Genomic DNA, 24,039 nt, shown 5'->3' with positions numbered 1-24,039 from the left:
TTTATTTATTTGACAGAGAGAGAATACAGTAGGGGGAGTGGCAGGCAGAGGGAGAAGCAGGCTCCTTGCTTAGCAAAGAGCCGGATGTGGGACTCGATTCCAGGACCCTGGGATCATGACCTGAGCTGAAGGCAGACACCCAACCAACTGAGCCACCCAGGTGCCCCCGTATTTGCCCTTTTTATTGCTCTTAATTTCTTTCTGCACATCAGTATATCTATTTGGGATCCTTTTCCCTTTGATAGAACTCCCTTTAGTGTTCCTTGAATGGAGGTCTGCTGGTGGCAAGTTTTCTGTTTTTATTTGTCTGAAAATGTATGAATTTGTCTTCATTTCTGAAGAACTTTTTTTACTGAGTGTAAAATTCTGGTTTGGCCGTTATTATCTTACAACACTTTGAACATGTCATTCCATTATCTTTTGGCTTCCATCAATTTGTTGAGAAGCTAGCTATTAACCTTACTGTTCTTTTGAAGATATGTCCCTCTACCAACCTCCTCCCCCACTACTTCTTCTAAGATTTTGTCTTTATGGGTGGCTCAGTCAGTTAAGTGGTTAAACATCTGACTCTTTTTTTTAAATTAATAAATTAATTTATTTTTAAAATTTATTATTTTTTTAAGATTTTTTATTTATTTGAGAGAGAAAGAATGAGACAGAGCATGAGAGAGAGGAGGGTCAGAGGGAGAAGCAGACTCCCTGCCGAGGGGGAGTCTGATGCAGGACTCGATCCCGGGACTCCAGGATCATGACCTGAACTGAAGGCAGTCGCTTAACCAACTGAGCCATCCAGGCGCTCCTAAAATTTATTTTTTTATTATTAACATATAATATATTTATTTCAGGGATACAGGTCTGTGATTCATCAGTCTTACACAATACAAATACACAGCGCTCACCACAACACATACCCTCCCCACTGGCCATCACCCAGCCACCCCATCCCCCACCCCCTCAACTCCGGCAACCCTCAGTTTGTTTCCTGAGATTAAGATTCTCTTATGGTTTGTCTCCCTCTCTGGTTTTGTCTTGTTTCATTTTTTTCCTCTCTCCCCCTATGATCCTCTTCCTTGTTTCTTAAATTCCACATACCAGTGAGATCATATGATAATTGTCTTTCTCTGATTGAGTTATTTTCACTTTGCATAATACCCTCTAGTTCCATCCGCCTTGTTGCAAATAGCAAGATTTCATTTTTTGATGGCTGCGTAATAATCCATTGGATATATATACCACATCTTCTTTATCCATTAATCTGTTGATGGACATCTGGGCTCTTTCCATAGTTTGGCTATTGTGGCATTGCTGCTATAAACATTGGGGTGCAGGTGCCCCTTCGGATCACTACATTTGTATCTTTGGGGCAAATACCCAGTAGTGCAATTGCTGAGTCATAGGGTAGCTCTATTTTCAACTTTTTGAGGAACCTCCATACTGTTTTCCAGAGTGGCTGCACCAGCTTGCATTCCCACCAACAGTGTAGGAGGGTTCCCCTTTCTCCACTTCCCCGCCAACATCTGTAGTTTCCTGACTTGTTAATTTTAGCCATTCTGACTGGTGTGGGGTGGTATCTCATTGTGGTTTTGATTTGTATTTCTCTGGAAGCATCTGACTCTTCGTCTCAGCTCAGATCTTGATCTTATTGTCATGAGTTCAAGCCCTGTGTTAGGCTCCATGCCTAGCGTGGAGCCCACTTAGAAAAGAAAGAAAGAAAGAAAGAAAGAATATGGGTGTAAAATTTTATCTTTATCTTTGGTTTTTTGTTGTTGTTGTTAAAGATTTATTTATTTATTTGACAGAGAGAGAGAGCGAGCACAAGCAGTGGAAGCAGCAGGCAGAAGGAGAGGGAGAAGCAGGCTTCCCAGTGAGCAGGAAGCCCAATGCAGGGCTCGATCCCAGGACCCTGGGATCATGACCTGAGCCAAAGGCAGATGCTTAACCGACTGAGCCACCCAGGCAACCCTTATCTTTGGTTTTTAACAACTTCACTATGACATGCCTAAAGTATGCTTTTCTTTGTGTTTGTTCTGCTTGATTTCATAGAATTTCTTATATTTGTGACTCTGGTTCTTTCACTACTTTTGGAAAAATTTTGGCGATTTTCTCTTCAAATATGGTTTCTATCCCATTGTCTCCCTCTTGTCTTCTGGATCTCTAATTAGGTATGTATTAAAGTTTTGTTTTGTTTTGTTTTGTTTTTACAGTGTCTCATGTGTATTTTATGTTCTTTTCTGTATTTTTTTTCTTTTGTTTTTCTCTTTGAGCTTCAGTCTGGATAATTTTTTCTGACCTATCTTTTAGTTCACTAGTTACCTCTTTATATGTGTCCAATGTGCTGTTAAGCCCTATTGACTCTATGTGATTATTCTTCGGGTCTAGAGTTTTCATTTTATATTTTATACAGTTTCCTCTGATGAATTTCCCTATCTTGTCATTTAACTTCCTAAACCTATTCATTATGGTTATTTTATTTTTATTTTTAAATTTTTTAAAGTAATTTTTTTTTAAATTTTATTTATTTATTCGTGAGAGACAGAGAGAGAGAGAGAGGCAGAGGGAGAAGCAGGCTCCCAAGGAGCAGGGAGCCTGATGCGGGACTCGATCCCAGGACCCTGGGATCATGAACTGAGCTGAAGGCAGACGCTTAACCATCTGAGCTACCCAGGCGCCCTAAAGTAATTCTTTACACTCAATGTGGGACTTGAACTCAGGACCCAGAGATCAAGAGTCACATGCTCTACTGACTGAGCCAGCCAGGCACACATCCTTATGGTTAAAGTCCATGCCTGATAATTCCAATATCTGACTCTTCTATGGATCTGTTTCTATTCTTTGATACTGCTTCAGTTTTTGTCATTTTATCTTGTCTATGGAAAACTGGTAATTTTTGTTTAATACTGAAAGTGGTTTATGAAAAATTAAAGAGATAATTCTAAGTCCTGAATGGTGTTATCTTTCTTTAGCAAGAGTTTACTTTTGCTTCTGGCAGTCAGTTGGGGTAAGATTAGACCATCTTAAACCAGGAATTGAGTTGATGAGAAGCTGAGCTTCAGTATTTCTAAGGCCTGATCTCTTCTAAGGTATAGGTCCTTGGGTGTCCAAACTAAAAGTAAAGGAGGTTACCAGAGTTCCTTTATCTTAGTGGGTCCTGAACCTCCAGTTTTCCCCACCATGCTCTTTAAGACTATAGGTAGACCAGTTCTCAGCCTTTAGCTACTGCTTTCTGCCCAGCTTCTCAAACTATCATTACTATTTTTGAATCAGTAATGCCTTGAAGGGAAAAGAGGCATCAAATGTCAGGTTTACCTCTTTGCACTTCTTTTCTGTCTGAGATTTTAGCTCCTCGGCTGCCTGGGTAGCTCTCTGATTCCTATGCGTAGATTTTTAAATTTTATTTTTTTTAAGTTTTTAAATTTATTTCATTAATCTCTACACCCCATGAATTCATGAACCTCAGATCAAGAGTCACATGCCCTTCTGATTGAGCCAGCCAGAATCTCCTAGATTTTTAAATTTTAAATTTTGTCCATATTTTTCAGTTGTTTTCTACTGCAGGTTTGGCCTGTAACAAGATACCCTACTATTGCTGAGAACAATGCCCTAAAGAATAAAAATAAGACAATTGAAGAAAAGCAGTGATACTCAAAGCCTACCTTAAGTTGTTTGCCTTTGTGTAAATATTGTGTCAATGTCAGCAAAGCTGATTTTCTTTTCTTTTCTTTTCTTTTTTGAAGATTTTATTTTTAAGTAATCTCTACCCCCAGTGTGGGGCTTGAACTCACAACCTCGAGATCAAGAGTGGCATGCTGTACTGACTGAGCCAGCCAGTTGCCCCAAAGATGATTTTCTATTTACCTTTGAGATGCCTTGAGTTTCAAGGGCATTGAGTGAATTTTTCATTTAAAATTTCTCTTCTTACTGGTCTTATTTCTACCATAGCCATTATTTTCTTTATTCTTTTCCCCACCACCTCCTTCATAATTCTGAGAGTCTTCTAATTTTACTTAGACAAGATGTATCTAAATTATCCTGTTAAATTGTATCTACAAGTGATAAAATGATGCTTACTCTTTCCCTTTAGCTCTAGAGAATAAAATAGTCATGAAACTGATTGAAACTGATTGAAAACATGCCATAGCTTTATTTCCCAATACTCAATCTAAAGTTAATCTTTTTAGTTTTTACACAGTTCTAATAATAGCTTGATAGTGTATCTTTGTAACAGATTTTCATGTGGCTAACAAGCCTACAACAATTTCCTATTCCCTAGAAATGGCTTATATTACATTATGTTGCCCCTTCTAGTCAAGGCTGATCAACACACAGGAGAAACCCTAACCCAGACTGGGCCAATGAGATCATTACTCCTGGGAATCTGACATTTGCAGCAATTAAAAACAGGGAGAGAATTTTTAGAGCTGAGTAACTGATACACAGCCTCTAAGATAGCCCCTGTTGTTCCCCTTCTCCTAGTATTCATGTCCTTATGTAATGTGTTCTCCTTGACTGTAGGCTGGATCTAGTGATTTTTCTAAAAGACTATAGCAAAAATAATAAGATGTCACTTCTGATGTTAAGTTACAAAAAGACTGTGGCTTCTGTTTTGGGGACTCTCTCTTGCTTTCTTTCTCACTTGCTCTGAGGGAATCTAGTTGCCATATTGTGTACTGCCCTTTGAGGAGGCCCATGTGTTAAGGAACTGCAGGTCTCCAGCCAACAGGCAGCAAAGAACTGAGGTCCTCAGTTGAACAGCAAGGAACTGAGGCTATCAAAATAGGTACTGAATTCTGCCAACAACCAGAGGAATGAGCAGGGAAGTGAATCCTCCCTCAGTTGGGCCTTCAGATTGACTGCAGCCCTGGCCAACAACTGAAACCTTATGAGAGATCTTAAGCCAGAGGGACCCAGCTTAGCTGCACCCATATATCTGACCCTCACTGCGTCTCTTCAAGGGTTTGTTGCTCTGGACTTTTCCAGGTAGCATTCCAACTGATCAGCTTTCTTAGTTCTCACCTCATTTTCCTGCGTTTCATCATCAAGGGTTTCCCCATGAGTTCTGGCATTTAACTCATTTGGTCTGCTTTCCTGGAAATTGTCACTGGGCTGGGCCTTTGTGTGATATGCTGTAGCAAGGATTCCTGTTAATGCTACCCAGAATCCTTGGTTTTGCCTTCCTCTCCAGGTCAGACCTTTGTATATCTTGACCTTCAACAACCTGGACACTTGAAAAGCTGCTGCTTTTCAAGCAATATGGGAACATGCAAGTCAGTCTGCCTAGCAGGCCTCTGCCTAGGTACCTGATATATTCTCTTTGAACTATGTCTGAGTACCTGGCCTGATCTCTTCAAGCTCTTTTTTTCCAGGGTTAGCTTCTCTTTGCCATATTATCTTGTACCCTTCTGATCCATTTCATCTTTTACTAGATTAAAACTAATGGCCTACAGTATTGTCATTTTCCTTCAAACCCTCTGCCTTACCCCACCCCATTCACCAGATGGAAACAATGCTCTATGTCTCAGTCATTTTTTTTCTAGACTCTGGGGATAGGCTTTAACTCAGTTTCATATCACACTCTCTTCCCATGATGGCTGTGCTAGTTTTGATGGTAGTTGAATACATCAAAAAACCAAATACAGTCCACAATAGCCAAACTGTGGAAAGGGCCAAGATGTCCATCGACAGAGGAATGGATAAAGAAGATGTGGTATATACACACAATGGAATATTATGCAGCCATCAAAAGGAATGAGATCTTGCCATTTGCAACGACGTGGATGGAACTGGAGGGTGTTATGCTGAGTGAAATAAGTCAATCAGAGAAAGACATGTATCATATTACCTCACTGATATGAGGAATTCTTAATCTCAGGAACAAACTGAGTGTTACTGGAGTGGTTGGGGGTGGGAGGGATGGGGTGGCTGGGTGATAGACATTGGGGAGGGTATGTGCTACGGTGAGCGCTGTGAATTGTGCAAGACTGTTGAATCACAGATCTGTACTTCTGAAACAAATAACGCAACATATTTTAAGAAAAAAGAAAAAGAAGAAGATAGCAGGAGAGGAAGAATGAAGGGGAGTAAGTCAGAGGGGGAGACGAATCATGAGAGATGATGGACTCTGAAAAACAAACTGAGGGTTCTAGAGGGGAGGAGGGTAGGGGGATGGGTTAGCCTGGTGATGGGTATTAAAGAGGGCACATTCTGCATGGAGCACTGGGTGTTATGAACAAACAATGAATCATGGAACACTACATCAAAAACAAATGATGTAATATATGGTGATTAACATAACAATAAAAAATTTAAAAAAAACCCAAATACATATGGTCATGTATGCAACTACATTTTTTTTACCATATTTTATGGTGTAGAATTTTGGGTCTGCTTTTGTTCATTTCTCTTTGTATAATTTTTGATTATATATTTTCACATGTTCATGTGTGTATTTTTTTGTAAAGCATATTGTTCTAGCCCTAAAATACTACCTAAACTTGCTTCAGAGTGCAGAAGGGATGGTCTAGTACGTTTTTTCATTTAATTGCCAAATTCAATACCTTTACTCTACTTAGGTCAAAAGATTAATCTTGAGCACACTGCTATTAATATCTATCAGAAAACACTGAAAAAAGGAATATTTATGAAGTATTTCCTAAATAATCTTCAATGTTTAATTTCTTTAGTGGTTTTAATCATTTTAGAAAATCTGATGAAAACTGTATATATTTTCTCCGGATGTATGTGTAAGCCTTGTTTCAGTTGTCTGTTACTATTTATCATACCACCCCAAAACTTAGTGACTTAAAACAACTATTTATTATTTCTCATGATTCCATGGGTATGGATGGCTCCCCTGTTCCATGGGGTGTCATCTAACTCATTCCCATAGTTTGATTCAGCTGGGATCTTAGCTGGGACTAGAATGCCTAGCATAGTGGCATTCACATGTTTGGGGTCTATTTGGTGGCTCTTGGGTAGGATGCCCTAGTTGTTTTCCACATGACCTCTCTCAAGGAAAACAAGCTGCCAGGCTTCTTAAGAGATTGACCTGGATCTGGCACAGCTCCTTCTGTCACATTCTATTAATCAAAGCAATCATAAGGCCAATGGAGATTTAAAGAGAGAGGAATAGACTTTCTTTCTTTCTTTTTTTTTTAATTTTATTTATTTATTTGACAGAGACACAGCAAGAGAGGGAAACAAGCAGGGGGAGTTGGGAGAGGGAGAAGCAGGCTTCCCACAGAGCAGGGAGCCCGATGTGGGGCTCGATCCCAGGACCCTGAGTCGAAGGCAGACGCTTAACAACTGAGCCACCCAGGCGCCCCATCTTTTTTTTTTAAGTGTGGTTTTTTTTAAGATTTTTATTTATTTGACAGAGAGAGACACAGCGAGAGAGGGAACACAAGCAGGGGGAGTAAGAGAGGGAGAAGCAGGCTTCCCACCGAGCAGGAGCCCGATGCGGGGCTTGATGGGGTGCTTGATGCAGGGCTCGATGCAGGGCTCGATCCCAGGACCCTGGGAACATGACCTGAGCTGAAGGCAGATGCTTAACAACTGAGCCACCCAGGCACCCCAAGACTTTATTTCTTGATAGGAGAAATACCATCTACCTATAGGAATAAGAGAAATGGTTAGAAATTTGAAAATGCTCATGGTAAATTGTCTTTGGTTTCATATTCAAAAGACAATGAATCTAATTCACCATATTAATAGAATTAAAAACCGCCCATATGATCATCTCAATAGATGCATGCAGAAAAAGAATTTGACAAAATCCAACATCCATTAATTAAAAAAACCCCAAACTTTCAGCAAAATATGAGAGTAGGTCTTAAAAGTTCTCATTACAAGAAAAAAAAATTTTTTTTTTAAGATTTTTCATTTATTTGACAGAGACACAGCGAGAGAGGCAACACAAGCAAGGGGAACAGGAGAGGGAGAAGCAGGCTTCCTGCGGAGCAGGAGCTAAATCCCAGGACCCTGGGATCATGACCTGAGCTGAAGGCAGATGCTTAATGACTGAGCCACCCAGGTGCCCCACGAGAAAAAAATTTTTAAGTATATATGGTGACAGATATTAACTAGACTTACTGTGGTGATCTCTCTGCATTATATATGAGTATCAAATCATTATGTTGTACACATTAAACTAATAAAATGTTATATGTCAATTATACATCAATAAAAAATTATTACACTAAAAAAAGTAAACAAAGGACTTGAATAGACACTTCTCCAAAGAAGATATTCCAATGGCCAATTAGCACATTAAAAGATACTGAACATGAGGTGCCTGGGTGGCTCAGTCAGTTGAGCATCTGACTCTTGATTTTGGCTTGGGTTATGATCCTGGGGTCCTGGGATCAAGCCCTGTGTTGGGCTCTGAGCTCAGCACAGAGTCTGCTTGTCCCTCTCCCTCTTCCCATTTGCGTATTCTCTCTCTCTCTCTTTCTCAAATAAATAAAAATAAATAAATAAAAGATACTGGGGTGCCTTGGTGGCTCAGTTGATTAGGTGTCTGCCTTTGGCTCAGGTCATGATCCCAGGGTCCTGGGATTGAGCCCTGCATCAGGCTCCCCGCTCAGTGGGGAGTCTGCTTCTCCCTCTCTCAGTTTGTGCTCTCTATCTCTCTCAAATAAATAAATAAAATCTTTACAAAAAATAAAAGATACTGAACATCACCAATCAGGGAAATGCAAATCAAAACCACAATGAGATACCACCTAATACCCATTTAAATGACTATCACCAAAAGACAAAACAACAGAAAATAACAAGTGTTGGCAAGGATATGGAGAAATTGGAACCCTTGTACACTGTTGGAATGTAACATGTATAGACTCTATGGAAGAGTATGGCAGTTCCTCAGAAATTTAAATGTAGAATTACCATATGATCTAGCAATACCATTTCTGCACATATAAATAAAATAATTAAGAGCAGGGTCTGGAAGAGATATTTATATACACATGTTCATAACAGCATTATTCACAATAGCCAGAAGGTAGAAGCAACCCCAATGTCCACAGATAAAAGATTGGATAAACAAAATGTGGTATATACATAGAATGGAATATTATTCAAACTTAAAAAGAAAGGAAATTCTGACACATGCTATAACATGGATGAACCTTGAGGATGTTATGCTAAGTGAAATAAGCTAGTCACAAAAAGACAAATATCTGATTCTATTATTTGAAGTACCTAGAATAGTCAAATTCATGGAGACAGAAATTAGAATGGTGGTTGCCAGAGGCTAGGGGGAGGGGGAATTGGGAAGTTATTTAATGGATATAGAGTTTTAGTTTTACAAGATGAAGAGACTTCTAGAGATTGGTTGCACAACCATGTGAATGCACTTACTACTGATCTGTATATTTAAAATATGGTTAAGATGACAAATTTTATGCTATTTGTATTTTACCACAATTAAAAATAAAGTAAAATGAATATATATAAAAATAAAACAAAACAAAGTTTCAATATTATGTAGTTCTAATCTTAAAAAGATCTCTTTATAGATTTATAAAATTTATTTTAAATTTATCTGTAGCACTGTACTTTTATGTTGAAAGCAATTTGGGTTTTTTTTTAAGATTTTATGTATTCATCTGAGAGAGCGAGAGTGAGCGAGATAGAGAGAGCACAAGCCAGTGGAGAGGGACAGAGAGAGAACGTGAAGCAGACTCTCCCCTGAGCAGGGAGCCCCACTTGGGGCTCTATCCCTGGGATCGTGACCTGAGCTGAAGGCAGATACTTAACCGACTGACCACCCCGGTGCCCCGAAAGCAATTTGTAATTGAGAAAATAAAATACCAAAAAGTTTAAGACCTCATTCCTGAAGCTTTAGAAACTGTTTAAAAATGCTGAGTCATCTTCAGTCGCTTCTGTTTATGTTCTGTTTAGTATCCATTTATTCATTTTTTTCCAGTTTATTTTTGTTCTGTATTTAATTTTGGATGTTTTATTGTTTGTCTTCAATTCATTAATCTTTTCTTCTGTGGTGTCTAATTTACTGTTAAGCCCGTTTGGTATTTTTTAATCTCAGATATATTTTTCATCTCCAGAATTTTTATTTATTTTTCCCCTATCTCTACTTAAAACTCATCCACTTTCTTGAATATATGTAATATAATTATAACTTTTGAGGTTTTTGTGTTCTAATACATTAATGAACCTTTAATTTCTGTATTTATATATAATTTCAAAACTATAAATAATATTACTAATATGATTACTGAAAAAAGCTTATTTTTTTGGATTTCCTTTTTTTAGGATAGATCTCTGGCTATACAATCAAATTACTGTGTGTTAAAGTCAGGTGAAATAATTTTGAATTAGCTGTGTAGTTAAGCTACAACTTGATACTTGGTTAAATTCATTTGTTTCATTTTGCTTTTAATTTTTAGAGTTTTTTTTCCACCTTGATTTAAATCTTTATTATAATTATGTTTCTGTAGTCAAATGATACAACAAATACATTCAAAGTTTGGTTAGACCATGTTCCCTCCCTGTAGGTAAACATATTTTTAGTTTTTGGTTTATACTTTGTTTTTTAAACTGTGGTGAAATACATATAACATAAAATTTACCATTTTAACCCTTTCATTTATTTATTTATTATTTTTTAAAAAGATTTTATTTTTTTAAGTAATTTCTACACCCAATGCAGGGCTTGAACTTACAACACCAAGATCAGGAGTTGCATGCTTTACAGACTGAGCCATCCAGGCACCCCCATTTTAACCTTTTTAAAGTACAATTTAGTGGCATTAAATAGATTTTCATTGTTGTACAAAATCACTACTTTTCACCTCCAGAAGTTGTTTTTTTTTAAAAATATATTTATCCTTTTTAGTTATCTCTTTCTCCAACCTGGGGCTTGAACTCATGACCCTGAGATCAAGAGTAGTCACTTGGTCTTCTACTGAGCCAGTCAGGCACCCCTCAAGAACTTTTTCATCATTACAAACTGAAATTCTGTATCTGTTAAACAATAACGTCCTATTATATCCCTCCCCCTAGCTCTTGGTAACCACTATTGTACTTTTTGTCTCTCTGAATTTGACTATTGTAGGTACGTCATGTAAATAAAATCAGACAATATTTGTCCTTTTGTGTCTGGCTTATTTCACTTAGCTTAATATTTTCAGAGTTTATCCATGTTGTCGTATGTGTCAGAATTTCATTTCTTTTTAAGGCTGATATTATATTGTATGTACATTCTACATTTTGCTTATCCATTCATCTGTCAATGGATATTAGGGTTGCTTCTGACTTTGGCTATTGTGAATAAAGCTGTGGTGACATAGTACACAAATATGTGTTGGAGTCACTGTTTTCAGTTCTTTGGGTATATATCCAGAAGTGGAATCCTGAGATCATATATCTATGTTTAATATTTTTGAGGAACTGCTATACTGCTTTCAGTTGTTTTTTAAATCACACAAAAAATATGAGCTCACGAGTTTTAATATATTTTATATTGTTCAACCCACTGCAGTCACTATTATTTTCAATGCTCAATTTGTACCATCAATGAAAGCCCCTTCTACTTGACTTCTGTATCCTTTTGATATAACTATGTCTTTGATTATCTTTTTTTTAAAGATTTTTATTTATTTGAAAGAGAGAATGAGAGAGAGAGAACATATGAGAGGGGGTAGGGTCAGAGGGAGAAGCAGACTTCCCTGCTTAGCAGGGAGCCAGATGCAGGACTCGAACCTGGGACTCCAGGATCATGACCTGAGCTGAAAGCAGTTGCTTAAACAACTGAGCCACCCAGGCGCCCTGTGTTTGATTATCTTCCTTGCTTTCTGGAATGAGAAAATATTTGGGGCTGAACTTACATATTTTCTGCTCCTGGCTTGAACATCTCTAAAACATTCTGATTCCTTTTAGTGGAAAATAGTATTTAAAGACCACCATCTGAGTGGTAGGAGTACTCATTCCTACATTGGTCCTAGGCCTTTTCAGTGGACACAATTATAAAATTTTTTCATAATAGAAAATACATAACAAATGCATACTGTTATTTACAATTAAAATTAGGATCATAGGGCTTTTATTTTTTTATTTTATACTTATCTCTTTTATCCTACACTTTACTCATTCAACCAATAATCATTGTATCTACATCTACCATATTCCTTATATTTTTGCTAGGTGCTGAGAGTGCACATTAAAAACTTATATTTGATCTAATTTCCGCATTGTTTTTTATCTGAATAAGTGAAGCCTTTTACTCCCCCCCTCCTGCCCCAGTCTATTCACATTGGCTTCTAAACTGCTAAGCAGTATTGGATTGACTTTAAGCTAGTTGATCTTGGCTTATTTATTTTTCGTTATTTCCATTAACTTAAACTCAGATTCCAGTAACTATAGTAGTATCACACCCCTCTGTTGGCAGTGTCAAAGGAAAAACAGATTAAACAGGCTATAAATACCAAAAAAGAACTTCATCACGATATTATTCTAGAAGAAGATAGTGTGATAGCACAAGACAGTTGGCAGTCCTTGGGTCCTTAGCCTTTTGGTCAGTTGGACTGGCAGCCCAGAGCTGCTCCTCTCACTATGTTGGTGCTGATGCGTACAACTGCATGATTAGTTTTACTCTTTGAAGTTATTGGCCCATATTAAAATAATATATTTAGAGAGTTAAAATTCAGATATATAACACATTAGAGTGAGTAAATATATCAGGCTTTTCTATTGTGACATTTAGCTGAAAATAAATTTGGAAAGAAGTAAAAAACTAGGGAGCAATTGCTTGGAGAGCAGATTTCTTTTGAGAACCCAGGGCAGAGGAAGCATCATGGCACTAAACACATGCCAGGATGAGATGCATGAAAATAAACTTACCACAGGATAATGCATTTGGAATATTGACCGTTTTATGTTTGTTCTATGAGACTTGGCAGGTAACCAGACCTTTGGCTGTGTATTAGTGAATATCAATTCTAAAGAGTACTAACAGTTTAAGTAACACAGTGGAGTTAAAATTAAAGAGCATAGATTTTATCTAGTGGTAATTTTTGGTTATTTTGTATTTTATGAGTAAGTTTTTTTTTTTTAAAGATTTTATTTATTTATTTGACAGAGACACAGTGAGAGAGGGAACACAAGCAGGGGAAGTGGAGAGGGAGAAGCAGGCTTCCTGTGGAGCAGGGAGCCCGATGCGGGGCTTGATCCCAGGACCCTGGGATCATGACCTGAGCCGAAGGCAGACGCTTAACGACTGAGCCACCCAGGCACCCCGAATAAGTTTTATAATGTACTAGAATTTAAAATAAGTCACTTCATAGTACATGTATAAACCAGTCAACAGTTATTCTTTCTTCTCAGAACTAAATACATGAATTTCAGACACCCAAAAAGAAAACACAAGACTGAATTCATTTAAGACAGGGAATACTTTATTCAAACCCATCAGAGAAATGGACAGCTTGGGTCTGTAACAAAGCATTGTGTTTTAAAGCATAGGTCAGTAACTGTATGTGAGTATACACTGCTACATACAAATTAACTGATCAGAGCACAACTTTTCAATGTTCAAAACAGAATAAGCTTCCCTGTAAAAGCAGCACCTTTGTGACATTTTTTACTTTAGTATTCCTCTCCTTCTTCTTCACCCTCTCCTTCAACAGAATCCACACCAACCTCCTCATAATCCTTCTCCAGGGCAGCCATGTCCTCACGGGCCTCAGAAAACTCTCCTTCCTCCATGCCCTCCCCCACATACCAGTGAACAAAGGCACACTTGGCATACATCAGGTCGAACTTGTGGTCCAGGCGAGCCCAGGCCTCAGCGATGGCTGTGGTGTTGCTCAGCATGCACACGGCCCGCTGCACCTTGGCCAGGTCTCCACCGGGCACCACAGTGGGAGGCTGGTAATTAATGCCCACTTTGAAGCCAGTGGGGCACCAGTCCACAAACTGGATGGTACGCTTGGTCTTGATGGTGGCAATGGCAGCATTGACATCTTTGGGAACCACGTCGCCACGGTACAACAGGCAGCAGGCCATGTATTTACCGTGCCGAGGGTCACATTTCACCATCTGGTTGGCCGGCTCAAAGCATGCGTTGGTGATCTCTGCTACAGAAAGCTGTTCGTGGTAGGCTTTCTCAGCAGAGATGACGGGGGCGTAGGTGGCCAGAGGGAAGTGGATGCGGGGATAGGGCACCAGGTTGGTCTGGAATTCTGTCAGATCGACATTCAGGGCTCCATCAAATCGGAGGGAAGCAGTGATGGAGGACACAATTTGACCTATCAACCTATTTAGATTAGTGTAGGTTGGGCGTTCAATATCGAGGTTTCTACGACAGATGTCATAGATGGCCTCATTGTCTACCATGAAGGCACAATCAGAGTGCTCCAGGGTGGTGTGGGTAGTGAGGATGGAGTTGTAGGGCTCAACTACAGCTGTGGAAACCTGGGGGGCTGGGTAAATGGAGAACTCCAGCTTGGACTTCTTGCCGTAATCGACAGAGAGACGTTCCATCAGCAGGGAGGTGAACCCGGAACCAGTTCCCCCTCCAAAGCTGTGGAAAACCAAGAAGCCCTGAAGACCTGTGCACTGGTCAGCCTGTTAGAAAAAAGGAAGAGAGGAAACATATTATTACTGCTCTTTGCAATATATTTTCACTTTTCATATAATTCCAGGAATACAGATCTTATTAAGCATTTAGTTAAAAATAGCTTCACTAATATCTATAAAATGACACCAAATAGTTAAAGCTTTAATTGGATTTTTTTTAAAAACTATAACAGAATAGTTTACCTCACTCTATTACATTTCAGTTCTGTGTTTAAGATGAAAAGAACGTATTTCCAATGTCTTCCTTAGGATCATTATTACTTTATTCTTGAGAATAAACCTACCAGCTTCCGAATGCGGTCCAAGACAAGGTCAATGATCTCCTTGCCGATGGTGTAGTGCCCTCGGGCGTAGTTGTTGGCAGCGTCCTCCTTGCCGGTGATGAGCTGCTCAGGGTGGAAGAGCTGCCGGTAGGTGCCGGTGCGAACTTCATCTGCAAAAGGCAAACAGAGCAGCCACCCCTCACTCACCCCCTGCACAAGCCCGCTCGACCCCAGGGTGTCCACGGAGCCTCAAGACGGACCTCCTGTCCCAGACACCCCCGCCCCCCGGCCGCCACTGTCTGGCCCCGGGAGCTCACTGGGGTCACCGAGGCCAACTCACCAATGACCGTGGGTTCCAGGTCTACAAACACGGCCCTGGGCACATGCTTGCCGGCGCCCGTCTCACTGAAGAAGGTGTTGAAGGAGTCATCTCCTCCCCCGATGGTCTTGTCACTTGGCATCTGGCCATCGGGCTGGATGCCGTGTTCCAGGCAATAGAGCTCCCAGCAGGCATTGCCGATCTGGACACCAGCCTGGCCCACGTGGATGGAGATGCACTCACGCTATAGGAAGGAAAAGAAGAAAATTGTAAAATTAGGTTATGTTAGCATTTTGAATTTTCAGTAGATTTTTGAAAATATTTCTAATTATGTACAGGTATTCTTCAAGTTTATTTGAGATTATCCCTAACTCAATAGAAATGATTAAAGAAAAGCACCTGCTACAAATGCTGCAGATGGGTGTGGTCTGAATAATAATGTTGCGCTATTTAACCCATGTGCAAGCCCATTGTTTCCAGTCATGTTGAATAGAAATTTTTTGTATTTAAAAAATATTTAAAGCACAGATTTTGTAAAATGAATTAAATTTAATCATTAATTAATTGGAATCAATATTACTACTGCCTTCCCTTTAAATAAGGAATTTCTTCTACATGTGACTTGGTATTTTAACATGGACATCTGTGCTGCAGCTGAGGCTAGATGCCACACCCCTTTGCAGTCTATCTGCAGAATCCATTAGTGCTAAGGGACTGGAAGCTAAACAAGGTCTGCCTCCTGCATTGCTGTATTGCTGCATTTGCTGTGCCTGGTACTAGCCTGTTCTGTCTGCTACATTATTTAACAGAGTAAGTTCTATTTCCAGAAACTGCCTACATGATCTCATTGTGCTATTCTGCCAGTTTTCCTTCTCTGACCCCGGCTGGAACCATATGCCTAAATTGAAATGAATTAATGTAGATGCACTAGAACAAAAGACAGCTGGACAGAGAGTATAGTGCTTTGTCTGCAGCATTTTCATTACTTAAAAAGAAGTCTTTCCAGAATCTTCTCCACTGCAAAAGACTGAAAAATTATTAGTATCTTTAAAACAACAGTTCCTATATCAGAAAAATATCGGAAGACCTAACTAAGAATAAAAGCCCAGTGAAGGGATAATGAAATATTTATTTAAAACAACAAAATAGTATTTTCATTCTCAGGTTCTCTGCGCACCAGAGAATATTCATACTTATCACGTTCAATAAGAGATTTTCTTCTCTATGGTCTTTATGGCTACAACTTCCATTGTCTATCCATTGTCTAGTCACTGACATATGGGTGGGGGCGGGGAAGGGCGTTTCCCTGCGTTCTGGGCGTTAGGGTACCCTGCCTCTCAAAGTGAGCTTTTTCTCTTGCTGAACGTGCAGCTAGCACGCAGAGACAGACGGACGGACAGACAAGACACACACACACTCCAGTCAGTCAGGGCGGGGTGGTCCCAGACCAGACTTTAAAGGGCTTCTCAAGAGAACTGTGATTTTGCATCTCAAGAAAAAAATATTTCATCTTAAGTTTTAACAGTGAATGAAAAACCTTTTAACGCCTACGGTTCTATAATGATGAAAGGCTTTTAATTAGTCTTGTGACAGGGGCGGTTTAGTGAGGGCGAACCCCGCCCAGTGGCTCTAAGGCCGGAGAAGCCAGAAACAAACAACTCCGCCCCTGCGCCGCCCTGACGCCGGCTGCCAGGGGCTCCCAACAGAAACTAACCATTTTCACCCCGTTAACAGCCGTAGAGGGATCTTTTTATACTAACCCAAGGTTCCGCTTTGTTCCTGTCCTTCTCCCTTCCCCCTCCCCCCTTCCCAGCTACACCCACTGAGCCCGGGTCCTTTTGGACGACTTCTCTCCCTCCCCCAGGGAACAACGCCAGGAAGAAAAGCCTCTCCGAATCACACGAACACAGTGCGCACAGACGCTGGGGCCGAGCAGGCGACGCCACGACCGCCTTTCCCTGCCCCAGACTCTTTCGTCACCGACAGATGGGCTGCTGGCGGCTCGGAAGGGCTCAGATAACAAGTACTCGCTCTGCGCCGCCTTTGTTCTTCCCCACGGTTCTGCTGCGCCCCGGGCGCAGTTCTGGCTGGGCTCCTGCACCCCGCACTGCGGCGGCGGCCGGGCTCGAGGATGTGGGGCAGCAAAGCTAAACCTCGCAAACAAAGCATAAAGGCTACCCTTACCCAAAGAAGCTGTAAAGGAAAAAGGGCTTAAGATTTTCCAAGTAGATCTTGGGGACTGACCCCACCCAATGGCCACAAAGAGCCAGAGAAAGAAGATTCTTACCATGGTTGCTGCTTTGCGTCTGCCGAGCAGATGGCGGAGAGGAAGAGAAGAGGTTGTTGCTTCTTACAGCGCGACTCTTAGGCGGTCGATGTAAGAGAACCTGCGGCACATGGGCGGATGCGGCTCCCTATATACAACTCGGTCACCATGGGGATGGGCTGGGGCCTTTTCCTGTTGGTCCAGACCCCTCGATCTGCCTGGAGAAGCCACGACAGGAGAGTGGTGATTGGTGCAGGCAACATGGGATGAGGTAATCTCACCCCCACCCCCTTTTCCCTAGCATCCATAGACTGTTTGCATCCTTCAGACAAAGAGACTGTGCAAAAACAGTCAGCCGAGCATCCATTATGGGGTGGGGTTGGGCGGGGGAGGGAGAAGGGAAGAAAGAGAACTTGAATTGGATGATTTTTATATTGCTTAAACTTCATACTACAGTTAAAATCACCAATGTAGGTTTTCCCCAACACTTATATCGCAGATTTTGTGTTGAGATGAAATATTTAATGGAAAATTACTCCCAGCCCCTCTCTCACAGTACACTAAATTCTGCCACATTCAGGGAAGCTTCAACATCTCTAATTGCTTTAAAGATAAAGTAGGAGAGAAGACGGGAATGATGCTTAAAATGGCTCGGGTAAATGTGATTTTTTTAATATAAAGAAATGTTCAATAATAGAACCATCCAAAATGGTTTTTCAGGTTCAAGTAATTTATCTTCAGACCTTCTTTTGCACCCCTCCCCCAAAAAGCTAAACAAAAAAGGGAAGATGGAAGAAAACCATACTAAATATGGAAGCACACGAGTAGCTCTAACATGGTGATAATTAAGATCTAAGAAACATGGCATAAAGAGTCTACTAGAAATATTCCTTTACCAGAAGTCCATGTAATACATTTTATGTAGTGTATTGTTCTTTAAAATGAATCGTCTTTCCTGATATAGAATTGAGAAAATACAAGGAGTTCAGAAGCTAGTACTATTACCTGTGCCATGCAGTTATATTTTGCATTGTTCTTTTTTTTCTTTTTTTCTGGAAAGAGAAGAATAACTAGGACAAAGGAGAGCTGTATAATGTAAGAAAGAATTTTCTTTCTTACATTTTGTAATTTTGTCTCCATCCACAGACAACTATGTCAGCTCAATAGTTGCATTTCTTTTTTATGTAGTTCTTGTGTGATTTCGATAAATCTTCTCAAGAGACTGGGCTTCTAACTGTGGGAATTGTGGCCAGCCTCACACCGTTGCTATTCAACTGGAGACTGGTGGTTGCTCAATTGCCTCTTGGGACAAAAAGGCTTTGCTTTCACCCCTAGGAAATGGATTGCAGTAACATTCTTTTGCTATTTAGAAAGGCTCTCTTACCAACAAGGACGGGCTATGCAGAATAAGACTCTGGACTGATTACTACCTGACGTTGCTAATGAAATTTCAGAGGTAAAGAGGTTTGTTATGACCACCAAAGTTGGAAATTTCTATTTTGGCAGATGATTTTTATGTTCGGTTTTCAGCAACAGATTTTGAGGGTCTGCAGCACCATTTACAGTGCTCTGCAGAGCCCATTCATTCCTGCTGGGCTGGCGGGCAGAGCAGGCGTGGGAGGGAGGGTCTTGAGACAGCTGCTGCAGGTTGTGGTGTGACAATGGCTGCCATGGATTTTTCTAGCCGGCTCTCCATAGCTCTGTTTTACTTGTTCAAGTTTGCTGCAGTAGTCTCCCTAGAAAAAATAAAACCAACACACAAATCATTTTATCTACTTCTTGCATATTTCATAGAAAAAATAATCTTCAACATCATCTTATCTCCATCCCTTTAGCAAATAAAAGTATATTTCAGTAAAAAGACAGGATAATTAAGGACAACTCGAATGTTTCTTTCCTCACCTAGAAGTACATTTAATAAAAATGAAGAGTTAAATCGCATTGGGGAGTATAAGGATTTATAAGTCACTCATTGAAAATACTTTTTATGAAATTTTAATAGTCAAATAAATGAAACACTGCTGGACCATGGTAAAGTGTACAAATCTTTCCTTGTGGGATGAGAGGCACAGTCTTGAATTTTATTTTCTTTACAATATAAAAGAAATATGTCATTTCACCAATAGTCTCAGTTCTTTATGCAGTTTACAGAGGATTAAATAAAAAAGAGGCATGTTCATGCAATTGATTCTTTGTAATTCTATCTCAGAGCTATTCTGTTCCTTATGCAAATGAGGATTTTTTTTCTCCCCTTGGGCATAAGTAACAATAAGATCTAGGTCAGAAATAAATTATTTGAGCACTGATAATCTTAAATGTATAAATGGGAGAGCAGAGGGAAATAACTAATCTGTTCTTTTTTCCCTCGTTATCTGACTTAATAGCATGCAAACTATTAAAAAAATTTTATAGTTCACCTTTTATTTTTTTCTGGCAATTTCTTTAACTTACATAAATATAGATGTGTAAGTATTCTACAAATAAGTTCATTTGTGTCCACGGTAAGATTAGTGTAAAACATCTTTTCTTTTATAATATTTGTAGAATTTAAATTATTTATTTGTGTATCTACACCTCTTCTCCATTAAAATGTGAATCCCAGTCCCTGGCAAAGTGCCAAGCATACACTAGATATTATGCATGCATTTGATGAATTGAATGGTTTCTCTCTGTGCATATTTTCATTACTATAATGCCTAACAATTTAAAGGTATGTAATAAGTATTTTGCCTTTTTTATTCAATAAGCATTTATTGGGTGTCTACAGTGAGTCCTTAACCATTCTAGATAATGTAATTCAGAGGTAGTACTATGATCTCTTTTCTCTAGAGCCTTCCAATCTTTTTTTTTTTTAAGACTTTATATATTTATTTGAGAGAGAGAATGAGCAGAGGGAGAGAGAGAGAGAGAAGCAGACTCACCACTGAGCAGGAAACCCAATTTGGGGCTCGATCCCAGGACCTGGAGATCATGACCTGACTGAGCCACTCAGGCTCCCCTAGAGTCTTCCAATTTAGTTGAAGAAATAAAATTAGTACATGTATATAGGAGACAGCATGTGTTTGTAGGTATATGGAGAGGAGCTTTGTAGAATCCACTGCACGACCCCATGTATTATAGCTTATGTAGGAAACAAGGAAGTTGTCAAACACTTTTTTCTTCCTATTTCTTCACCTCCTATTTATCCCTAAATCCATTCAATCTGGATTCTGCTCTTACCCCTCCTTGAAAACAAATGCCCTCCATGGTTGTTGCTAAATCCACTGGACACTTTTTAGTTCTTGTTGACCTGTGATAAGCTTTGTCACAGTTAATATATTATCTCTTTCTTGGAACACCTTCTTCCCTTGTCCTCAGAAACTCTGCATTTTCTGGGTTTCCCTCTTACATTTTTTGTTTCTTCTCTGTCTCTGCTGGTTCCTCCTCCTTTCCTAATCTTGAAATGTTGGAGTTTCTCCAGATTCAGTCCTAGACTCTTTTCTCATTTTATTCTATCTGATTTTAGTCACTCCTAGAAGATGGTAAGTGCTTTCGTTCCCAAGCCTTCAAATCCTTTTTATATGCCCATTACTTTTTTTTTTAAGATTTTATTTATTTATTTGACAGACAGAGACACATTGAGAGAGGGAACACAAGCAGGGGGAGTGGGAGAGGGAGAAGCAGGCTTCCCGCTGAACAGGGAGCCCGATGTGGGGCTGGATCCCAGGACCCTGAGTGAGATCATGACCTGAGCCGAAGGCAGGTGCTTAACGACTGAGCCACCCAGCGCCCCTGTCCATCACTTCTTTTTTTTTTTTTTTAAAGATTTTATTTATTTATTCATGAGAGGCAGAGAGAGAGAGAGGTAGAGGGAGAAGCAGGCTCCCAAGGAGAAGGGCACCTGAGCCAAAGGCAGACACTTAACCATCTGAGCCACCCAGGCACCCCGTCCATCACTTCCTAACAACTCCTTTTAGTTCCAGATTCTATAGTAAACTTACAGTCTCTGGCTGGGTTTCTCATAGGTATCCCAAATTGAACTAGTTATCTTCTCCTAAATATGCACCTCCTACAAGGTTCTCTTGCTCAGTAGATGGAACAGCATACATCTGGTTTCTCAAATCAGAAATGAGAATTATTCTTGCTATCTCCCTCTCCTTTTCTAACCACTGTAGAATCAGTCACTAAGTCCTGTCAAGTTTACCTCCTAAATCTTTCTCAAATCTTGTTCTTTTCTCTCCATCTCAACTACCTCCATTCTAGTAAGTACATCATCTTTTGCCTGGACAACCTTAGTACCCTCCTAGATTTTCTATACACTTGCTCCTACCCCCACCCAGTTCAGTCCTCACACAACAGTCAGAGTGATCTTATTTTTTTTTTAAGATTTTATTTATTTATTTATTTATTTATTTATTTATTTGACAGCGAGATAGAGAGCACAAGCAGGGGGAGCAGCAGGGAGAAGGAGAGGGAGAGGGAGAAGCAGGCTCTCCATGGAGCGGGCAGCTCAATCCCAGGACCCTGGGATTATGACCTGAGTGGAAGGCAGACGCTTAACCGAATGAGCCACCCAGGCGCCCCCAGAGTGATCTTATTATAATACATCTCACAGATCATGTCACATAACACAGATCATGTCACTCCACTGCTTAAAGCAGATCAATGGCTGCCTGTTAGTTTTAAGATGAAGATCCCAAATCCTAAATATGGCTGCTTTAATTCCATAATGGAAGTAAATCTTATACTTAAAAACCTGTGAAAGGTCATACTGATTTAAAATTGTGTTAAAATTGAGATAATTTCCTGAGAGTTGATTTTGATAGGGAGGCAAAGGAGTTATAAAAGCTAGAGAGTCACTTTATAATTATTTGTTATGCTATAAAATTATGTTTTATTCATTTTTGTATTTATGCAATTTTTATAATAAAAAATTAACAATATAAACCTATGAGTTCATAAAGATACCCCACAAAGGAAAAATAAAAATAGAAAAAAGTGAATTAAAAATAATCATCTGATACCTTTGCACCACTGGAAGTAACTAGGGCACCAACTCCATACTCTACATATTGGCAATCAAATAAATAATGATTTGAGGGGCGCCTGGATGGCTCAGTCATTTAAGAGTCCAACTCTTGATTTCAGCTCAGGTCATGATCTCAGTGTCATGAGATCGAGCCCTGAGTCGGGCTGCATGCCTGCTTAAGATTCTCTCTCTCCCTCTCCGTCTGTCTCTCTTGCCCTGCGCCTCTAAAAAAAAAAATAAATAAATAAAAATAAAGTACTTCATGAAAGAAAAAGGGGAAAAATGATAGATAAAGATTGTGGCAAAACTCTTGATAATTGTTAAATGTTAATGATGTGTATATGGAGTTCATTATACTGTTTTGTCTATTTTTGGTTTTGTTTTTGTTTTTTTAAAGATTTTATTTATTTGAGAGAGAGAGAATGACAGATAGAAAGCACGAGAGGGAAGAGGGTCAGAGGGAGAAGCAGACTCCCCGCTGAGCAGGGAGCCCGATGTGGGACTCGATCCCGGGACTCCAGGATCATGACCTGAGCCGAAGGCAGTCGCTCAACCAACTGAGCCACCCAGGCGCCCGGTTTTCTCTATTTTTGGGTATGTTTGAAAATTTCTTCCTTTCTTTCTTTTTTTTAAAAGATTTATTTGTCAGAGAGAGAGAGAGCACAAATGGGGGAGCTGCAGGCAGAGGGAGAAGCAGGCTCCCCGCTGAGCAAGGAGCCCGATGTGGGGCTGGACCCCAGGACCCTGGGATCAGGACCTGAGCCAAAGGCAGACGCTTAACCGACTGAACTACCAGGTGCTCCTGTTTGAAAATTTCTTAATAAATTAAGAATTTCTTAAAATAAGTACTAAAAAGAGGAAATTGTGGTTGCTGAAGATAATTTTTATCTACTTCACAATTTATTCTGTACTACCTTGAATAGAAAGTTATAGAAATTTCAAAAGAAGGAAAAAGTCCTTATATTAAGAGCAATCGTTTATCATGGAAGTCTTCACTCAGAATGGTGGCTCATAACCAAATGGGACAGGAGTAGAGTGAGTACTTTAAACAGGGAACATAATGTTAGCAAAGAGATAGTATGATGTTGATCTGGGGCCTGTACAAGGGAGAGCAAAAATGTCTCAATTTGGGCATGCAAAGGAATGGTGGGTAAAATGTTATATGTGGGGAGTGGAGCTAGTTAAGCATTTTGAACTCTGGTCTGAAGAAGGAGTTTGGGCTTGAGTCTGTAGGGAGTATGGAGCTTTTGTATTATAGAAAAGAGTGAACAACATTTCAATAAAATTAATATTAATATAATATATATTAATTTTTATAAAATTAATTTATAAAATTAATCTGACAGCTAAGTGGAGTAGGGAAAGAGACTGGAAATAATGACACCAATAAGGAGGTTACTGCAATATTTTAAGCAGAAGGTCTCAGACCTTCATAATTACAGGGGGAATAGTTAGAAAGGGATCATAGGGGGAGCCTGGGTGGCTCAGTTGTTGAGCATCTGCCTTCCACTCAGGTCATGATCCGGGGTCCTGGGCATCAGGCTCCCTGCTCAGTGGGAAGCCTGCTTCTCCCTCTCCCACTCCCCCT

At 39.8% G+C, this 24,039-nt stretch overlaps 1 protein-coding gene across 1 annotated transcript; it reads right to left on the bottom strand.

The window, feature by feature from the left end:
- Positions 1 to 13,390: 13,390 nt before the first annotated feature.
- Positions 13,391 to 17,482, bottom strand: LOC112832644 (tubulin alpha-1A chain). The gene is made up of 4 exons (XM_025883389.2): positions 17,465 to 17,482; positions 15,199 to 15,421; positions 14,880 to 15,028; positions 13,391 to 14,583 (listed from the first exon to the last, which is right to left on the bottom strand). Exons 1-4 carry the CDS (start codon positions 17,465 to 17,467, stop codon positions 13,603 to 13,605), a joined length of 1,356 nt encoding a protein of 451 aa, XP_025739174.2. The 5' UTR covers positions 17,468 to 17,482; the 3' UTR covers positions 13,391 to 13,602.
- Positions 17,483 to 24,039: the final 6,557 nt, after the last annotated feature.

Source organism: Callorhinus ursinus, unplaced genomic scaffold (genome assembly GCF_003265705.2).
Source record: "Callorhinus ursinus isolate GAN/ISIS: 27379988/994484 unplaced genomic scaffold, GSC_fseal_2.0 scaffold44, whole genome shotgun sequence".
Taxonomy (NCBI): Eukaryota; Metazoa; Chordata; class Mammalia; order Carnivora; family Otariidae; genus Callorhinus; species Callorhinus ursinus.
This window is presented reverse-complemented; position numbering and strand designations above follow the sequence as displayed.